The 17,000-nt window shown below is 36.0% G+C and overlaps 2 protein-coding genes and 1 long non-coding RNA gene across 3 annotated transcripts in view; 2 read left to right on the top strand and 1 right to left on the bottom strand.

Moving 5' to 3' along the window:
- The first annotated feature begins 14 nt into the window (after nt 1-14).
- The window catches only part of LOC121249140, a 26,611-nt gene continuing 9,625 nt past the window's right edge, over nt 15-17,000 (top strand). The window contains exons 1-2 of the long non-coding RNA XR_005937598.1: nt 15-25; nt 4,724-4,729. This is a non-coding gene — a long non-coding RNA (uncharacterized LOC121249140). The remainder of the gene's footprint in view (nt 26-4,723; nt 4,730-17,000) is intronic.
- Nucleotides 2,087-10,216, bottom strand: LOC121249135 (pescadillo homolog). The gene is made up of 13 exons (XM_041147833.1): nt 10,052-10,216; nt 9,839-9,924; nt 9,043-9,291; nt 8,791-8,916; nt 8,547-8,631; nt 8,330-8,443; nt 7,652-7,745; nt 7,179-7,465; nt 5,398-5,505; nt 5,133-5,254; nt 2,833-3,052; nt 2,479-2,694; nt 2,087-2,303 (listed from the first exon to the last, which is right to left on the bottom strand). Exons 1-13 carry the CDS (start codon nt 10,073-10,075, stop codon nt 2,214-2,216), a joined length of 1,821 nt encoding a protein of 606 aa, XP_041003767.1. The 5' UTR covers nt 10,076-10,216; the 3' UTR covers nt 2,087-2,213.
- LOC121249138 (denticleless protein homolog) overlaps nt 13,322-17,000 on the top strand; it is a 4,688-nt gene continuing 1,009 nt past the window's right edge. Inside the window, exons 1-15 of the mRNA XM_041147836.1 lie at nt 13,322-13,596; nt 13,697-13,809; nt 13,936-14,044; nt 14,160-14,224; nt 14,835-14,873; nt 15,136-15,232; nt 15,337-15,433; nt 15,591-15,654; nt 15,726-15,802; nt 15,924-16,002; nt 16,252-16,331; nt 16,459-16,543; nt 16,643-16,711; nt 16,788-16,855; nt 16,932-16,980. Of these exons, the coding sequence (XP_041003770.1) occupies nt 13,530-13,596; nt 13,697-13,809; nt 13,936-14,044; nt 14,160-14,224; nt 14,835-14,873; nt 15,136-15,232; nt 15,337-15,433; nt 15,591-15,654; nt 15,726-15,802; nt 15,924-16,002; nt 16,252-16,331; nt 16,459-16,543; nt 16,643-16,711; nt 16,788-16,855; nt 16,932-16,980 (1,158 nt within the window). The 5' untranslated portion in view covers nt 13,322-13,529. The remainder of the gene's footprint in view (nt 13,597-13,696; nt 13,810-13,935; nt 14,045-14,159; nt 14,225-14,834; nt 14,874-15,135; nt 15,233-15,336; nt 15,434-15,590; nt 15,655-15,725; nt 15,803-15,923; nt 16,003-16,251; nt 16,332-16,458; nt 16,544-16,642; nt 16,712-16,787; nt 16,856-16,931; nt 16,981-17,000) is intronic.

Genomic DNA, 17,000 nt, shown 5'->3' with positions numbered 1-17,000 from the left:
CCATGAACAAGAAAGAGCCACCCCCGTCAGTACCTTGATACTGATTTACACATGAAAATGATTGAGACGTTGCTACATCCACAGAGGATTTCTACCGAAATCCTTTACCGATCACTTAAATTTTTTTTTTTATTACTTTTTCTTTCACTATTTTTTTAAACTATTTAAATATTTTTTTAAAAAAAAAATCACATATTCATTTAAAAACACTTACTTAATCACTAAATAAAATAAAATTTAAAAAAAAAATTCGATAAAGAATTTCGGTAGAAATCCTCTGTGGGCATAGTGTTTTTCGAAAATGACTATGCTACGTTATTAAAATGATTATGCTACGTTTCAATTCACCACCACGACATACGTCAACGCTCAATACATAATTACATATAAATGAAGAATTATATCTTCTTTTTTTTAAGAATAAAGAATTATATCTGACTGTGGAACAAGCGTAAATAACGATAATATTTATCTAAGCAACGTGTTACGAACCAATAAAAAATGTTAATATCCAGCAAAATCTAAATCACTCGAATCCCAAATTCCACCGTGTTGATAAGGCAGAAGATTACCGAGCGGCTGTAATTTATCAACCAAACCGAAAGGGAAAAAAAAGGTAAGAGGGGTTTGGAACTGACCGTATGAACTTTGTCGAGGAAATCTTTCAGTTGGGCAGCGACAAACCGTCATCGGCGAACGCTTGGGAGACGGAGTACTCTCGGAGACCGCGAGTTCTGAACTTGGTTTGAAAATGTCGACTCTGTCTAGAGTTGAAGAAGGTGCACGGTACCGTGTAGGTGCCAAACTACCTATTCATATAATTTTTGGTTCAGGATCACTACGCGCCAAAATGAACCCGAATTCAAAAGAAACGACCCCGCCGGATTAACTCCCCTTTTCAATCCTTCTTTGGGTTTGTATGCATATAGTAATTCAAAAAAAAAAAAAGTGCAAATTCAAAGAAAAAAAGTGGGTAAGAGTCGGTGCCAGCAGCAACCCATTTCTATTCCAATCATGATTTTTTCGATTTTAGTCTGTCATCATTTTTGCTTGAGGAACTACACCTCGAACGTGGTCTATTCAACTTCAGCCCCAGTGTCCTTTCTCGATTCAAGTGTTCATTGCCGGGCGTTATCAGCAGGAGGATCCCATGGTTTTGATATTGATCTGCAATGGCTACTGCAAATACTAAAGGCTGTACTTCTGCACTAACCTTCATTCGCTTCGCGGGAGCCGCACAGCAAATAGCTGGAAGTCGGAGACTCAAGAGGGCCCATACTACCTGCCTAATTCCTCACTGCAAGGGACGGCAGTATACGTTCCAGAACACGTTCAGGTATCATAATTTCCATTATCGTTGATCAAAATAACCTAGCAAGCATGATGTTTTAACTTCTGTAACAGATTCGCAAAAGGCTGCTATATAAAATTGATTTTCAGCAATCACACTAATAAGAGTTGACACCAGTGCTGTCAGTGTCAGATTTCAAGAATAGTAAAAGTTCGCTTTCAGCTTTCACATTTGCAGGTGAATCTATTTGATTGTTCAGATCAACTTTGAGAAGTAGCCTTGATCCATACACGGGATGGTAAAGGTCAGCTGCAAAACTTGTAATACTACCTAGTTTGAGGGGAAGAAAATGTGGTGTAATACAAGATTTTATAACTTATCTACGAAAAATACAGTAACTGCTTCAAGAAGGGCTACCTAACAATGTCAGCTGCCCCCACCCCCTTCAATTTTCAGCTATAACTCGGAAGATGGTCGCAACAACATGGAAATTAAAAAAAATTAAATAAAATATTATTATTATTTTAAAATTTGAAAAAATTGAATTAAAATTTGAAAATATTGAATTATTTATTGTATTTTATGTGAGAATTTGAAAAAATTATAATGATAAGATGAGTTAAGATGATTCTCAACCCAAACGGGACCCTAGAGTTTGGTTTCAGCAAGCAAAGGTAATGATGTGCGCTTAATATTGAAGAAATATTTTTTTTTTAAAGTAAAAAGAAAATTTTATTGAATACAGAAATCTCATACATATTTACCAAAATTTTAGCCAATAACAACCTCAATTGGCAATGTTCAACTTAATATGCGTCGTTATATAGCTTAAGGTAATCAAGTAAATAAATAGCTATCTAACCAAATATCACAGACAAGAAGTCAGGCAATAAATTCAACACATGCAAATTCCAAGGGCACTTCAAGTCTCCCCGGACTTCTTAGCTCCTTCAATTTTTCTCTTCCGTTCCTTGAGAAGATCAACATGAGCCTGCTTCCGCTTTTTACCAATCTGAGAGAGAGAGAACGTCACACCACAGAAGAAAACAGTATCCACATCGAACATGCATTAGACCACATGCAAAACGAACTCAGTAATCAAAGGCAGCTTAACTCTGTAAACTCAAGATACATGCATTCTTTTTTCCATCAGAAAACAATAAAAAGAGCATAATTGACACATTTACCTCCATGGCTTCATAAAGCTTCCTCTTATTACGTGACATCACAACCTTTGACATGTTTGCATGATCCTGGACAACCCGTTGTATATCAGGATCAGATTCTTCCCCAGCCTTCTTCACTTTAGAAGTCTGCTTGTTGTCTGGGACAGTTGAAGAAGACCGGACACCATCAACTTCCATTTTCAATTCATCAAGATAACGGTTCTGCTCAAGAATCATCTGCATCCATTCCATGAGGATGAAGTTATGAGCATCCCACAAAAATGAAAAAATCAAATAGCATCATATTTTATATAAAACACGTCCCTGTATCCAGTTGTCCCACACCACAATTCAATTAGTCAAAAGAATGCCTACCTTCCGCTTTCTCTCAGCAGCTTCATTAGCTTCTGCCCGGTCAATAATACCTTCAACCAGTAATTTCTGAGGATCTTCCAAATCTTCTTTCCCCACACCCGGTAGTGGAAGGACTTCATTTCTACCAGCAGCCTGCAACCGTTTTATGGTCTCCGCATACTCAGGAACATAACCTTCAGCCTCATTGTCGACAAAAGGCGACAAGTGTGGTGGAGGAACCCTGTTGACAATAAACACTAAGTCAAGCATTGAGATATAGAAAAAAAAAATGTGCACTAGATTTGACATCAAAAGTATAAAGGAATATTATCAATCTTTAATGAAAAATAATTTTTTTTTTATAAGAAAGACACTTTTATTCATCGAACGAAATAGGCAAATCCCATGAATACAAGAAGTATACAAAAGAAACACCAAATTACATTCTAGAAACAGAAAACAAAAACAAAAATTCATTAGCAGACCCTCCATTAAGCACAATAGCGGAAAGCTTTAATGACAAATAATTCATTTCTTGCTGTTGACACTAGCATACGAGGCTCGCAAGAAACCTTTCACAAGATCAAGCTTCTTCGCCACATGGATCATGAAAACATCAGTGAGTGGTTTCAATAAGATTATGCCACATAAAACCCCAGATTCGGGAGGGAAAGGGAGAGAGAATGAGAGAGGTGATTTTGTGTTTGGCTGAGAAATGAACTCAGATTCAGGAGGGAGAGGGAGAGGCAGAGGGAAGTGATTTTGTGTTTGGTTGATAACTCAAAATGAACTCAAATTCGGGAGGGAGAGGGAGAGAGAATGAGAGAAGTAATTATTGTGACTATAAGACAAAATCCAGTGCATTTCACTTCATTTTACTCTTCCATGAAATGCCTACATGGCATATTCCTATTGGCCGGTGAAAAAACACGTTGGGCACCCATCCAGCCTGAAGCACAACTCTTTCCAAAACCCCCATAAAACATCTCAGCTCAAACAATTTCACTACTATTCACAAATCATTTCACTATTATTCTCATCTCATTTCACTATCCAAACGAGGCCTAAGTCTGACTTGTTCAAGTCCCCTACTCACCCGACATGACAATTCCGCCTCTTAATACTATAGCACAATCTTTTGAGTAACCCAGAACAATCTCCATCCAGCTTGCTTTATAGGTGACCCCAAATTCAAAAACTAGTCATAAGATCTTTGGAGTTGCACAGTATGGTGGCTCAAATAAATACAAAAGCTTAAGCACCTTAATTTCGATCAAGTCCAAACAGAAGCATCCAACTTAGACCAAGAATAAACCTTAGGATCTTCCAGACCAAGAATCAAGTCCCAAAAATCGTTGCATTTGGAGTCCAAAGAAAACCAAGAAGCAAACTTGCAGAGCTACTTTGTTTTTTTTTTTTTCCACTTTGTCCTTAAATGGCTTGGTGGTGGCCAGTACAGTTCCATGATTTATCTTTGTAAATGAGTTTCTGGTGTGGTCAGATCAAGAGAGCAGCTCAAGGCGGAGTGAGAAAGAGAGACCATATGGGGAGAGATATACTTTCTTTTTTTTATTGGCACCGGGTGTCCGGGAACAGCGTCCCGACTAATCCCGAGGGTGCATAGGCCCTCAACAAGGAGTTTGGGGAGAGATATACTGATCACCTGTCAAAGATTGAATCCAAACTGAGTTGCAGTAATGCTTCACGATGGCAAGAGAATCGACAAAAATGGGTTAAGGGGGGACGGAGGGAATGGAAATGGGATGTTCGGTGGCTGAAATTGGGAAGAAAATGGTCAATTGATTATTGGATGATCTTGTGCTGAGACCAATGGATACTATTCAAACAAATTAAAGATCTACAGAAGTGATCTATGTTTTGGGGACGGATGGGGGGACGGGGCCGAACTCAGCTGGGGGTGAGAGGCGCTGCAATCAAAGTGTTTTTGGTTTAAAACATGTTTTGATCTTGCGCTGAGGCTAATGGATACTATTAACACTGCGTCCAGCGTGAAGTTAAACTCCTTTTTTTTATCAGTAAATAAGATTTCTATTAATGAGAGCTAGGCATAGCCCAGGTACACGGGACATATACAAGAGCAACACCTAGAGGCCTGATTGGCTATGGATACAAGGAATTCATGAACATTCTGACCATTGAAGTCTAATATAATCGACCAATGGAGTAAACTATTAAAAAAGAAAACCCAAAGCTCATCCATAAAAGAGAACAAAAACATAACAATGATGGGCAAAGGAAAGAGAGGTTAATATATTTTAATCAGATTACAAAAACATAGCAGGGACTTGAAGAAAAACTACCTTCCCACCATATAATTCTCAGTTGGCAGAATGATACGTGCATTTACACAATCATACACCCATTGAGGTTGCACATATTCTCTGGAGAGGAATTTATGGCCTTGTGTTGGCCGGTCAACAATCTGCACACAAAAAAGCAATCCCTCAAGTTATCATTTTTAAACATTTTCAAACAATTCTATAGCTACAGGTATTAATTTGTTAATGTGTTCTCATACATACTGATAAAAAAAGTCTTGTCATATATAATTGTTTAACGGCAAACCTGATGAGTAATGCTCTGATCAGCTTCATTGAATGGAGCCCCCTCTCCCTCCCAAGAAACAACACCACCAAAAGCAGGAATAACAAAAAGTAAAGACTCTCTAGGAACCTGAAAGTAAGAAATTTAATTTATAAAAAGAGACAATAAGCAACTGATTATATCTCCAATCTAATTTAATTTATTAAAAAAAATAAAAAATAAAAAAACAGAGGGATTAGTCATGGTTATTGATTATATCTCTAATCTTCGTCTCTTCCCAAGTCTTTTATGTATAATATCCTGTTTAGGTGTGAAAAGCACTAAAATCAGCAAATTAAAAAAATAAACAACCAAACAAGCATGTGCAGGAGGATTTTGTTGGTATGACAGTCAAATCTCTGAATAAGATGAGAGCAATTGTGTTAGTTAATTGTCAATCCATGGACATATATGCCCTGGTTATTAGCCAACACAATATATGTCCTGAATAAGTAGGAGTAGGTCAATTATCAAAAAACAATAAGTAGGAGTAGGTCTCACATTCCAAGCTTTGCTTACCAAAAGAGTTAACTCAATAATATAATCCGATATTACAGCAAGAGTACTGCTCTTGCTGCTACACAGCAGCCTGTACACAGCACACTTTTTTTCTTTTTTCTTTTTTTATGTCAGGACCCATCCACATCAGAAATGATTTCCATCTCTCTCTCCTCCATCTCTTTCACCGAACCCCATCTCTCTCTCATCAGCTCTCTCTCTCACCCCCTCTCTCTCTCTCTCACACACACTGAACCCCCTATCTCACACAGCCCTCTCTCTCTCTCTCTCTCAAAGTTACAGTGATGTGGCAGCAGATCTGGAATGAGGTGTGGTTTCTCTTTGACATTAACTCCAGTTCGCAGATCACAGGACAGGACGCCAAGAGAGAGGATGAAATTGGGACGGGATAGAGGAAGAGAGAGGAGCTCGAGAGGGAAGTTAGATAATTTCAGAGGGGAAGGAAGAGAGAGATGAAGCACAGTAGACGAGTTTTGAGGGAAGAGAGGGACGAAGCACATAGACAAATTTTTCAGATAGGGGGAGGGAAGAGAAAAGCCATACAGAATAGAGACATCTGCTTTCAGAGGGAGAGGGAAGAGGGAAATAGGTTTTTTTTTCTCTTTAAACCGTGACGTGGCCTTAAACCGGGTTCACACATCAGGTGTGTTGTGTACCTTAAGGGAACCGGCAGCTGAGTAGCTTTTTTCTTACAGTAAATCTATGCCTTGGTAGAGTATGGGGAACAAAAATCTCCAGAACTAAATTATGAAGACCCACCAAAAAACCAGCATAAAATTTAGAATTCAGGATAATAGACAATACAATAAGAAAGGGTCCAGCTTCCGAAGCTGTAGTGGTTAGTGCAAAGCATTCATATGGTCTGGTCAATGGACATGGAACAAAGTAGACTTCAGAACTAATGCAGAAACTGATGGCCATTCCAAACTTCATTGACTCCCATCACGGTTAATTCAGAAGATGATTATTTCTTCTCAAAGAGAACGTCACTGATTAATAAGGTTTTAAGAAGTTGACATTCTACCTGGAAACTTGCAACTTTGTTGGCCAGCTTTTATATTTTCATTTCATGGTTTTATTTAATGAGAAAGGATTGACCTCTTCTTACATCATTTAGTTATCTTCTTGTAATGTAAACTCCCCTGCCCCATCCACCCAAACAAGACAGAGGAATACAATCCCATGGATTGGTCCCAACAGAGATCACTATCTTATCAAAGTCAATAACAAAAAACGGATCTCACCTCACGACTCAAGAAGAATTTCAGATTCTTAAAGAGTTTTTTGCACTCCCTTGTATCTTCATCTTCTTCATCCTCACCAGCAACATCCTCCACAAGGCGCATCAGTGCACCAGGTTCATTTGAAGGAAGATGATGTTGGAGTTGAGCTAGTCTTAGCTCGGACTCATCAGGTGGTGTCCCCTTCTGCTGGGCCTCAACTTGTTCAGATCCAGACGTATTGGACGCTTGGGGATCCACCATAGAAGTCCTAGAGTTTGCATCAAAGTATCTTGACAATGCATAAAGATCTGCATAGGTGATAAAGTACTAGATTACATGTTTAACAAATAAACAGCATGGAGAATAACTACCAACCAAAACCATAAAAACAGAATTTCTCCACATAGCTTCAAGATTGCCAAAATACTTCAATGAGAGTCACATTTTCTAAATAAGAACTTGGAGATTTCTGTCCTGAACAATGACAACCGTACCTGATGCTAACGCTTCCAGTCGAGGATCAAGAATGGGTGGATACTTCACATTTATTGAATGATAAAGGTGAAAATTTACAAAGGTGACAAGAGTCTGCACCCACAACATATAAGTACAATGGACAATGAGAAGGGGGAAGTATTAGAACAAACATCTGCCGATCACGAGATTGTTTTGCTTTGGTAGATAGAAAAAGAAGTCATCGGAAATATAAATATTATCATCCAATATAATCAAACTTTCTGTTTGACAAAGTCATCTTAAAAAATCTTTAGCAATAAAAGGGACCTTCATTGGGTGCCTGAATTTAACCTCTTTTATCTTTGCTTCTTCTGATTTAAGAGATGCCTTCCCTCTTTTCATAATAATAATAATAAACAAAAACATTTTTAAAAAAAATTTATAGCTTCCTTATTCATGTGTGTTTCGTAACACACTCCTAATTATATCAAGCCAGGCCCAAAACCCCTTCCATAGTTCATCATCCCAACAAGCATTTGTCCAACAGTCTAGTTCATCTTTCATTTTTGGGTAGTCAAAAATTCATGGCAGGCAGTATTATTAAACTTTTGTAGTTTGATAGGCACAAATATAAAACCTTTTTTCCCCCTTATAAGGGCAAAATTGATGGGAACAACAAATACAAAAATAAAACAAATGAACCACCAAAAACAAACCTCATAAACTTCAAGAAAAGTTAGCATGACATTGAAGTCAACGTCATCTTCAGGCAAAACTTGCTGCAGAGCGTGAGGGGTCAACCATGTGACCTTTTGACCTTCGACCTCGGCCTTCAAGGAGAAACAGCACAAAGATCTAGAGTATAAATAACGATAATCTCCACATGCTGGCGAGGTAAATATTAACAGTACTGATAAACAACGGTAATGGTACCTGATAATATATGCCTTTTACAGATATGAATACTTTTCGCAATTTATGAACGCGAGATATGTATGCTTGCCATTCATGACTCAGCCTACCAAATAAGCCATGATTTAGTGAAGATAAGTTTTCATAAGTCAATAAGTCTGTACAGAAATGTCATCAAACCACTTCTCCTTTTTTTTATGGAGGAACACTAGCATAAATCTTAGGCCATTCTCGTGTCTTTTTTGGGCATGTGAAATATATATACCTTCGACAGTTATGAACACGGTCCACTTCCAATTTTTCCCTCTCCAATGCAGGTAATGCTGCAAAAAGGTGCACCATCGTGAGACAGTCATCCAAATCTCGGAGTGCATCAACAAACTTTGGATACCTACAATCCAAGCATTACGAAAGCAAATATGAGTATTTTTCATCACCAACAAGCAACCGGAAATCATATCTTCTTTTTTAAGTGACTGGCAACCATATCTTTCAGAGCCAATGAATGGAAACAAACCTCTCCCGAATAATCCTATCCAGCGTATAAGTAGGTATGCGGGTTCGCAAACGATTTGCGAGGTCTGGATTCTTCTTTGACTCAGCTTTCTTTATCTTCTTCTCGTATGCCCTCTTATCTCTGAATATTTCAAGTAAGGGTTCATGCTGCAGGAATGCAATATCCTTCACGTGATAATACGTGTGGTGATTTCCTTTCACCTTCTTCTTTGGCTCCCGGGGGAATACGCCTTTGAGAATGCACAGTCTCCTACAATTTTCAAGCCATTAGAATGATGAGTCTATACTCCTGCGCTGCTGCCCACTTGGTTTAAGTAAAAGAAGCCTCTAACATGATTTAACAGCCCCGACAAGCGTACAGAACAGCACTGACTGAAAACTATTGAGTAAGAATTTATAAACAACTTTTGACCAAACACGAATTTCCCCGATACCGTAAATCTGAAACAGAACCTGAAAGCTCAAATAAAAGCTACGTTATTGCCCATTAATATCGAAGGTACATTTTATTTGGCATTTTCCACCTGTTATTTTTTTAAGAAGTGTTGCTCAAACCATCCAAAGCCAAAGCTGATATCCCAAAATGACAGATATTATGCCTAGTAATCGTGCGTAACTAAATTCTACTTAAGAAACGGAAAATGAGTAACTGATGATTTCGCTGCAGCCAAGATAAAGCAAAATCGAGTTCAAATTTAAAACGATTTTGTATATCCATGATTTTCCTAGTATACACCCCTAATGAATAACCGCAAGATTTTAACTACATGTACACACTGTATGTATGAGCGAGGGACCTGAAAAGAGGAAGAGTGACTTGAAGATGCTTGACTGCCTGCGACCTGGTGATGTACCTAGCAGCGTTCCCTTCCTTTTTCTTTCCCTGGAAAACACGAGAGAAAATTTGAGCCGAGAGTATGACAAAATACAGATAGTACTAAATAGGAATTTCCATTTGCACATCGGTCACAGGTTATCGAAAAACTCCACAGTGGAGAATAAGAACGTACGGGAGGCCTGTAGTGTTTCACCATCGTTACAGGGAAACCAGCCGAGCCACGGACAAAGAGAGAGAGAGAAAGAGGGGGAGAGAGAGAGAGAGAGATTGATGGAGGCTGGGGGAAAGAGGAACGGTAACAAATGGAAGTTAGGGTTTAAGGCTTTACAAGTCACTAGTAAGGGCGGTTGATGTCGGGTCGAGTTTAATCTTAACCCGCCCGCAGATAGTCGGGTAGTTAATGATCTATAAGATTCTAAGCTGAGCGTCGTTTTGACCGTGTTAGAGCATTAGTATTGGTCTATGACTCTATGCATATCACTTTGCCATTTAAGCAAAATTTCCATATTAGTTTATGCATATTTGAGACAAAATTATTATTTTATTATTATTAATTTTTTGCTAAAATCAATTTTTTTATATATAGTTTACAATTAACATCTACTACATACATTCAACATTAATAATACAAATGTAATAATAAAAAATATAATTTTTTTATATATTATATTAAAAATATATTAAATTAAAAAAATATATAATATATTATAATAATAAAATAAATGTGCAAGTGAAGATTTATTGTATTGTTGAAGGAGTGAGAAAATGAAATGATTATGAAAGAGAGTGGGAGGAGAGATAAATAATGATTAAAATATGATTTGTAAAGTGAATAGTAATTATCCAAATTTAGATAAGTATTGTCCATAAATAGCTAAATATTTAGATATGTATAAGCTAATATAAAAAATTTTAAGATTATATTATATAAATATGAGTTTATATATGCATATACATATACCAACACTAATACTCTTAAAAGAAACGAATATATATCGGCATCGGCCAGTGGCCCCAAAACGATTGTAGTTTATTGAGAAGCGTCGTACCATTCTAATTCTTGGCCTCGAAATTATATTTATTCACTTTTTAGTTTTTTTTTTTTTTTTAACTTATCATTTCATGTTTCTTGACCTCATATTTTATGCCAATAACTTTTAGATCAATTAACAACACCTAAAAAACCAATGTTTGAATCCTCCCTTTCCATATATCAAAAAATAAAATAAAAAACCTTATATTTTACACCCCTAGCATCGATTGGAACCAATTAACAGGCTTTCCGGGTAAATAAATCAAGTTGGTTTCTACTTTTTACACAAAATGTTATAAATACAACTTGTTTTTTAATTCTTCTTGATATTAATAAAATTAAAACCCCGTTTAGATAGTGAAAATGTTTTATTTTATCTCGTTATTATAATTTTTTAAAATTTTTACATAAAATATAATAAATAATTAAATTTTTTCAAATCTCAAAACAATAATAGTATTAAAAAATAATATTTTATAAATATTTTATTTAACTTTTAACTTTAATTTCAACTCATCTTATTTTATCTCAACTCATTATCCAAACGACACCTAATTGTGATCCACAGCAACAAAGAGATAGGCCAAATTGGGAGGAGAACATAAATGAAATACAAGAGAGGATAATGACTTGTGAGGCCATTGAGGCGTGAAGAAAAGACAAGGAGGAGAGGAAATAAAAAAAGATAAGAAGGCATAAATGGTAAGAGTTGAGGATAGGAAGAGAAAGAAGAAAAACGAGAGGATAGATAAAATTTAATCTATTTATAGTTAAGAGTTTTTTTTTTGTAAGTATACGGGCGGGTGGGTACCCCACGGTTCACCCACCCCCTGTCCATCACCCCTATACATTTTTTCTCATTCAGATTTTATCCTTATTTCGAGTGGGTTGGTTGCTCGTCCGTTCCTTAAGGGATGAGCGGATTTGATAGATAGACTGGATTGCAGGACTTATGATAATAATTCTAAAGTCAAATTTATGAAAATACATAAACTTCTTCAATAATTTACAGCTCGTGACATTTGCTATGTTCGTAAACAGGGTAATGACATAACACATTGTTAGCTATACATGCTCACAAAGTTTATGATGCAGCTCAATGGCAGCATACCTATCCTGATCTTGAATAGAGTATTGTTGGAAGTTAATTAGTAATTCCTTTGCCTACGTTTGGTATATTTTAATTGTCACTGTACATGTTGATTTAACTTATTATTGATTATTCAAGTATGAATGAAGGCTGAAGTGTATCTCTTATGAAAAAACGAAAAAAAAAAAAGAAAAAAAAAAGGACAGGTGCTTCTATAACACAATCAACCATTTAGTATATATGCACCGAGAATCGTATACATCATTACTATGATCTTTTGTATATTAAGATTTCATTTGTTTTTAGAAAACATCACATCTCATCTCATTTAATTATTATAATTTTTTTAATTTCCAATACAAAATAAAATAAACAATTCAACTTTTTTAAATTATAAAACAAAAATAATATTAAAAAATATATTATAACAATATTTTATTTAACTTTTTAACTTTAATCCTAACTCATCTCATTTTTAAAAATAAACGAGACCTAAGATGACGATCACATGTTGATTGTGTTATAAATAATCATTGCCATTTACATATTCTACTTCTACGGTATAATTTATTACAATATATATACATATATACACACACCTTCATCTTAAACTTTTAATCACAGGCACGTGTAACGATGGTTAATGCGAAACAGAAAACATACCTCAATCAAATCATTTTCTCCATTGTTCTCAAATTACTTTAAATCCTCATGCTTATATGCAAATAGAGCTTAATAATGTCTGCAGAGAGCACGAGAGTCTTACAAATGGGTTAACAAATTATTCTGCAGGTGGTCACGAATTTTTGCTCATTAAGGTTTCGTTTAGACAGTGAGATAAGATGATATAATTTTAGATAAAAATTAAAAATAAAATAAAATATTATTATAATATTATTTTTTAATATTATTATTATTATAAAATTTGAAAAAGTTAAATTATTTATTATATTTTATATAAAAATTTAAAAAAATTATAATAATAAAATGAGATAAAATGAAACTATGGAAACGAAACCTTAATTGGTTTTTTTTTCTCACTTTCTAATTGTTTTTATTTTATTAATAATAATTTACGGGAAGGTAACCGATAAAGTTTTCGGATTGATAGGGAAAAAAAAAAAAAAAATTATAGCAGATGGGAAGCCAAGTATGATGGGAATTAACCTTATTAGTCAGAATTTTCGATGCAATAAAGCGAATATCCTAAGCAGTTAAGGAATGGCTTTTTAAATCGAGATAATTCGCCGTCACAACTCATTAGTCATCACTGCTACATAAAAAAGCCATAAAAATTAAAAAGAAAAAGGAGATGCAAACGAAACCCGCGTCCGCCAACGTTGAAATTTAGAAGTTCCCGCCAATCACTCGGAGAGATGGTCCTCGCTCGCGCCAAACCCATAAACAATAAAACCATCTGATCGGTACACACCTCCATCTTCCTCTCCTTTTCATCCTTTCCAAGTTTCCATATCACTCCCAACGCCATTACTCTATCGCTCTCTGTGCAGCTACAGACTAATTCGAATGGAGAGCTCAAGCCCCCGATCATTCTTTCGGAAGATCAGATCCAGAGAACTAAGCGGATTCAGAGGTCCCGTTCCCTCTCTCTATTCCTATATGCACATGCACATGTATATGTAAGGTAGTGTATACAATAATTTTCTCACTCTCATCAAATGCGTATGTTCCAGTCCGAAAGCGACCGTATATTAGCGACGCCGCATCAGATATAATCGAGATTGGAGCTGTGACTGTTGAACACTGCGGCGATGAGACTCCGCCATTGGCCATCTCATTCTGCAAGGTATATGAATACATTTATGTTAACAATTTGTTGTCTCTTAACTGCATAGTTTATTCGTACTTATTTCCAATATTTACCTCTTTCTGATTAGTACGTTCGAAAGCCTAAATCTTCTTATTTTTCCAGAATATTAAGAATTCGCACATCCTTGCCGTGTCCGACGAAGACGGGTACGTGAGCTTGTTCGACACTCGCCGCAAGTTCTCTTGCTCCGCATCTCACCAAGAAAACGCAGGTCTAATTATCTAAATCAGATTTATTCTGGTATTTCGGCGAAACTCTCTATTATAACTGTTGTTTCTACTGATTTCATGAAGTATTGATTTTTTTTTAAAACTACGGGTTCTCAGAGAAAGCCAAGGTTTGCGACTGGGTCGCGCATCACAATGCCGTGTTCGATGTACGTTGGATTAAGGTACTTCCGAATTCCTTTGGTAATTTCGAAGTGGATCCCGTATGGAAGGAAAGAAAAAAGAAGATAAAATTTACAATCCTCCTATTTGTGCCAATTGGGTATTTAAACTGTTTGTGAGAAATGGGAAGTGGAAAATTTGGGTAGTATTTCTCTATCGCGTTAGATCATATACTACATCTTTGTTACAATTTCATTCTATCACCTTGATATGATTTATTGTCATCAACCATTGATAAACTTTTGTTTTGTTTTTAAAGATTCACGGGTTGATTGGGAATGAAATATCAGGAAGTGTTGTATATATATAGCAGTTTCTTTGTCAATTTCATCTTTGTTACAATTTCATTCTATCACGTTGATATGTTTATTGTCATCAGCCATTGATAAACTTTTGTTTTATTTTTTTTTAAAGATTCAAGGGTTGATTGGGAATGAAATATCAGGAAGTGTTGTATATAGCATTTTCTTTGTCAATTTAATCAAGTAAAAGAGTTTTGGTTCAAACAGAAAACCTTTTGGCGATGCTATTGTTTGGTGTAATTAGTTTTTAATTTCGACCAATCCAAAAGTTTGTTTAATATTCTTTGTAATTTCAACATTTTGTTTGCAGGAAGACGCTCAAATTCTGACGGCTTCTGGTGATCAAACAGTAAGTTATAAACTCTATGGCAGCTTTCTTGAAATTTGAATCTGTTTAGCGTAGGCTCACTTTTATTGGCAAGTCTTACCTTCAAACACGCAAGGCATACATTATGAATATACATGAATTAAGGCTTAGAATTTAGGAAGATGTAACTAACAGAAGTTAGAATATGGAACTTTCCTGGGAAAAAAAGAGATACTATTGATGTCAAAATAATTTGAATATTCAGTTTCTATGCTAGTTATGTCTATCTCTGTCCTTTTCACAGGTGAAGGTATGGGATGTCCAGGAAATGAAATGCATTGCAGAGTTGATGGGGCACACTGGAAGTGTAAAGTCTATATGTTCTCATCCAACCAATCCTGGTAAGTCTCTAATTCCACGTATATCATTAGTTTATATTCACCTAAATTCCCTCGTATTGTCTTAGAATGATAACATTTGAATCCATTTTTTTTTATTCCGACAGACATTGTTGTCTCCGGTTCAAGAGATGGGTCCTTCGCTCTGTGGGACTTGAGATGTAATTCTAATTCCAGAAGTGTTCACGGGGAGCTTTGCTTAGGGTAAGTTAAGGCTCCAGTAGGTTGTCTTTGTGAGCCAAACATTGGCAATTTTGAGTTCTAGTTTATCAGTTTGTCTTTATCCCCCATTCACCTCAATGTAGTTCTTTTTTCCTTTACCATTTATAGCATTTTTTTAATGTTTAATTACTTCACACAGTTCAACTGCTGTGGTTAAAGGAGCACATCTTCCCCCTCAAGCAAAACGGATTAGGCGGGGCAAGGTATATTGCTGATTCAGTTTCTTCATGATCAGTGCTTTTCATCTCTTTATTGATTATTTCTTTTTCTTCAGGCAGCTTCCATGAGCATTACATCGGTTCTTTATCTCAAAGATGAGGTTTCAATTGCTACCGCGGGAGCAGTGGACAGGTATCAGTGTAGTGATTGCAAGGATATATGAAATTAAACCCTTGGTTCTGCGGTCAGAAGCTGTTTCATGCTGATAATTTGAAATCATTGTTTGGTATCTCCCTTGATTGGTTTGTTTCAGCGTTTTGAAGTTCTGGGATAGCAGAAATTTGAAAAGTGTGGTAACACAGACATGCCCTCATCCCCAGTCAACCGAAAAGGTTAGATTTTACTGGCTTGCGAACCTATTGTGTAATGCTTATTTCCTTGCAGTAAGCAACAGATCAAGTGTCATATTTATTGAGCATTGCTATCCACTTAGGTATGTCAGGATCTATGCTTAGGTTTATGAATTAGAAGGCTGAATTCTTGGTCAGGGTATTGTTCCATAAACAGAAGTTTTGAAATAGAGTTTGATAGTTTGACTCATCGATGATTTGGTGATTGCTGATTCTTTGTTCTCATTTCAGGAAAGAAGATTACATGGTATATCTAGCTTGTCCCAAGATTTGAATGGAGTGTTTCTTTCAGCATCATGCATGGACAATAGGTACTTCACTGTATTGATTAGCGTCTATTTCTATCAAACAAACTGACTTACACACTGTTCAAACTACATTATCCTAAAATCTGCGTAATAATAAATATTTTAAATCTGCTACTCTTGTTTCTTCCAGAATATACTTGTACAATTTACTTCAGCTTGAAAAGGGACCTTTGAGATCTTTCTCTGGATGCCGGATAGAATCGTTTTATGTAAAGGTGCGACAATTGCTTTTTGCGAGCTCAAAGAACCCTAATCATCTTGAAATTGATAATCAATGTATTAATGTATCTTTAATATACTTTGTTCAACTGCAGTCAGCAATCAGCCCTGATGCGACTCACATAATCAGTGGTTCTAGCGATGGAAATGCCTATATTTGGCAGGTTAGCTTTCCTTCTTATAAATGGCTCTTTGTTCGAGTTTCTTTGGAGTCTAAATTAATTTGCCAAGTCAAACCAGGTTAACAAACCGCATGAGGATCCCGTTGCATTTAAAAGCCATGATGGAGAAGTCACAGCAGTAGATTGGTAAATTTTTAAACTTAATGCTGCGGTTAATTGTTTCACTAGCAAAAAAGGTAAAGTTCTCAAATTTATTTTGTAGGTGTCCTTTTGAGGATGGGCAGATAGCAACTTGTTCAGATGATTTCACGGTAAGCAAGTTATTAAATTA

This window comes from Juglans microcarpa x Juglans regia, chromosome 2D (assembly GCF_004785595.1).
Source record: "Juglans microcarpa x Juglans regia isolate MS1-56 chromosome 2D, Jm3101_v1.0, whole genome shotgun sequence".
NCBI classification, from domain to species: domain Eukaryota; kingdom Viridiplantae; phylum Streptophyta; class Magnoliopsida; order Fagales; family Juglandaceae; genus Juglans; species Juglans microcarpa x Juglans regia.
The sequence above is the reverse complement of the archived record's forward strand: the minus strand, read 5'-3'. Positions and strand labels throughout refer to the sequence as shown.

Coding starts and splice junctions, on each gene's coding strand:
- LOC121249135 (XM_041147833.1), bottom strand. CDS start 10,075: ATGGTGAAACACTACAGGCCTCCC. Junction 8,444..8,546: donor TAAAAGGCATATATTATCAG/GTACCATTACCG, acceptor TTCTCCTTGAAG/GCCGAGGTCGAAGGTCAAAA. Junction 2,695..2,832: donor CTGCTGAGAGAAAGCGGAAG/GTAGGCATTCTT, acceptor GAATGGATGCAG/ATGATTCTTGAGCAGAACCG.